This window comes from Perkinsus marinus, assembly GCF_000006405.1.
Source record: "Perkinsus marinus ATCC 50983 genomic scaffold scf_1104296928130, whole genome shotgun sequence".
NCBI lineage: Eukaryota > Perkinsozoa > Perkinsida > Perkinsidae > Perkinsus > Perkinsus marinus.
The window spans coordinates 1-1291 of NW_003216942.1; the positions used below are offsets into that span (position 1 = coordinate 1).

Consider the following 1291-nt stretch of genomic DNA (forward strand, 5'->3'; position numbering starts at 1 on the left):
AGTCCCCGATAAGGTGGCTTACTCCAGTCGCTATAGCTAGGCCTTGGCTCCGGACGTCCTCAGGAACGGTGCTCATTAGCAGAGCAACGACTCCGATACCGCTATCTCCATTACCACTACCCAACGTTGCTCGGTGCTGTAGTCGCAAATGATGCCAACAGAGCGACTGACATCATAAGAAGGAAGGCCCAGGTCGACTTGGCCGTTGCTGTCAAAGCAATCGATAGTGCCTGTTGATACCACCATGCACTGCTGAGAACAACTCCAACTACCCCTATAGCGCTCATCACGGAGGATATCTTAGACCCACTCCTGGCTCGAGTAGTTGCACTTGGATCCTTTCCAGCTACTTTATCACTGAGCCAACCGCCAAAATACGTCCCCACTACCCCTACACAATGACATCCCCTATCTCCGCTATACCGAGGGCCTACCTGTGAATACAGTAGCAAGGCCCAGCCCCAGTGTGGCAACAGCCTGGCTGGCTTGGAGAGACTCCCGCAGTATCGTGGGGCCGTGCACTGCCAGACCACCAGCTACGAAGTTGAAGGCAGCAGATCCGAGGCAAATGAGTACAAACGGCCTCGACTGAGGAAAGTAACCTTCACGCGCCACAAAATAGGCAGCTGTCACTACCATGAGGACTTGCTTGATGTCACCAATAAGGCTCGTAGTCGAAGCATTGAGCTCCGTATACTGGTGAGCATTCGTCGAAAACCTCCACTGCCATCTCACACACAGTACTATTACTGGTATCATCAAACATGCCTGACAGGTCGACTGATTATACTCATCGACGCTCCAAGTATCACCTCAACAAGGAAGATGGTCTTACCACCCGCCCAGGAAGTTACCCCAGATGTCACTATATTACCAAGAGCAATTCCAACGTATATCGACATGAAAAAGAACCCTGATACCACAAAGCGTCAACAATATGCACTGACCCACATCAGGGTTACCGAGATAAGACGACTTCCGTCCAGCAGGAGAGGCATCGTCGATCACTACTGGTGCCAGAGAGCAAAACGCAGCTTCACCAACACCTAACGGCTCATTCACTAACCTAAACTGGTGAGAGCTCACCTGTGAGAAGTCTACACCATAGTAGTGCATTATAACTATTCCCAACGAACAAGTACGTTGATGCGCAGGAGGCCGTCCAGACTATCAAACCTGTTGGCACCACTATCCCCCTTCATAGAAAGGACCCTACCTATGGCTATGGACCGAGCCGTCCAACAAGGGCCTCTCCTAGAGAGTCGGGCGAATATAGGAGATGCGATAGTGT

The 1291-nt window shown here is 51.3% G+C and overlaps 1 protein-coding gene across 1 annotated transcript; it reads right to left on the minus strand.

Moving 5' to 3' along the window:
- On the minus strand, nt 1-902 carry Pmar_PMAR007398 (conserved hypothetical protein; the record flags this gene model as incomplete). The annotated part of the gene is made up of 5 exons (XM_002788404.1): nt 1-230; nt 273-391; nt 435-588; nt 637-768; nt 813-902. The coding sequence occupies 5 exons, from the start codon at nt 900-902 to the stop codon at nt 117-119; spliced, it is 609 nt and encodes a 202-aa protein (XP_002788450.1). The 3' UTR covers nt 1-116.
- Between the last annotated feature and the right edge of the window lie 389 nt (nt 903-1291).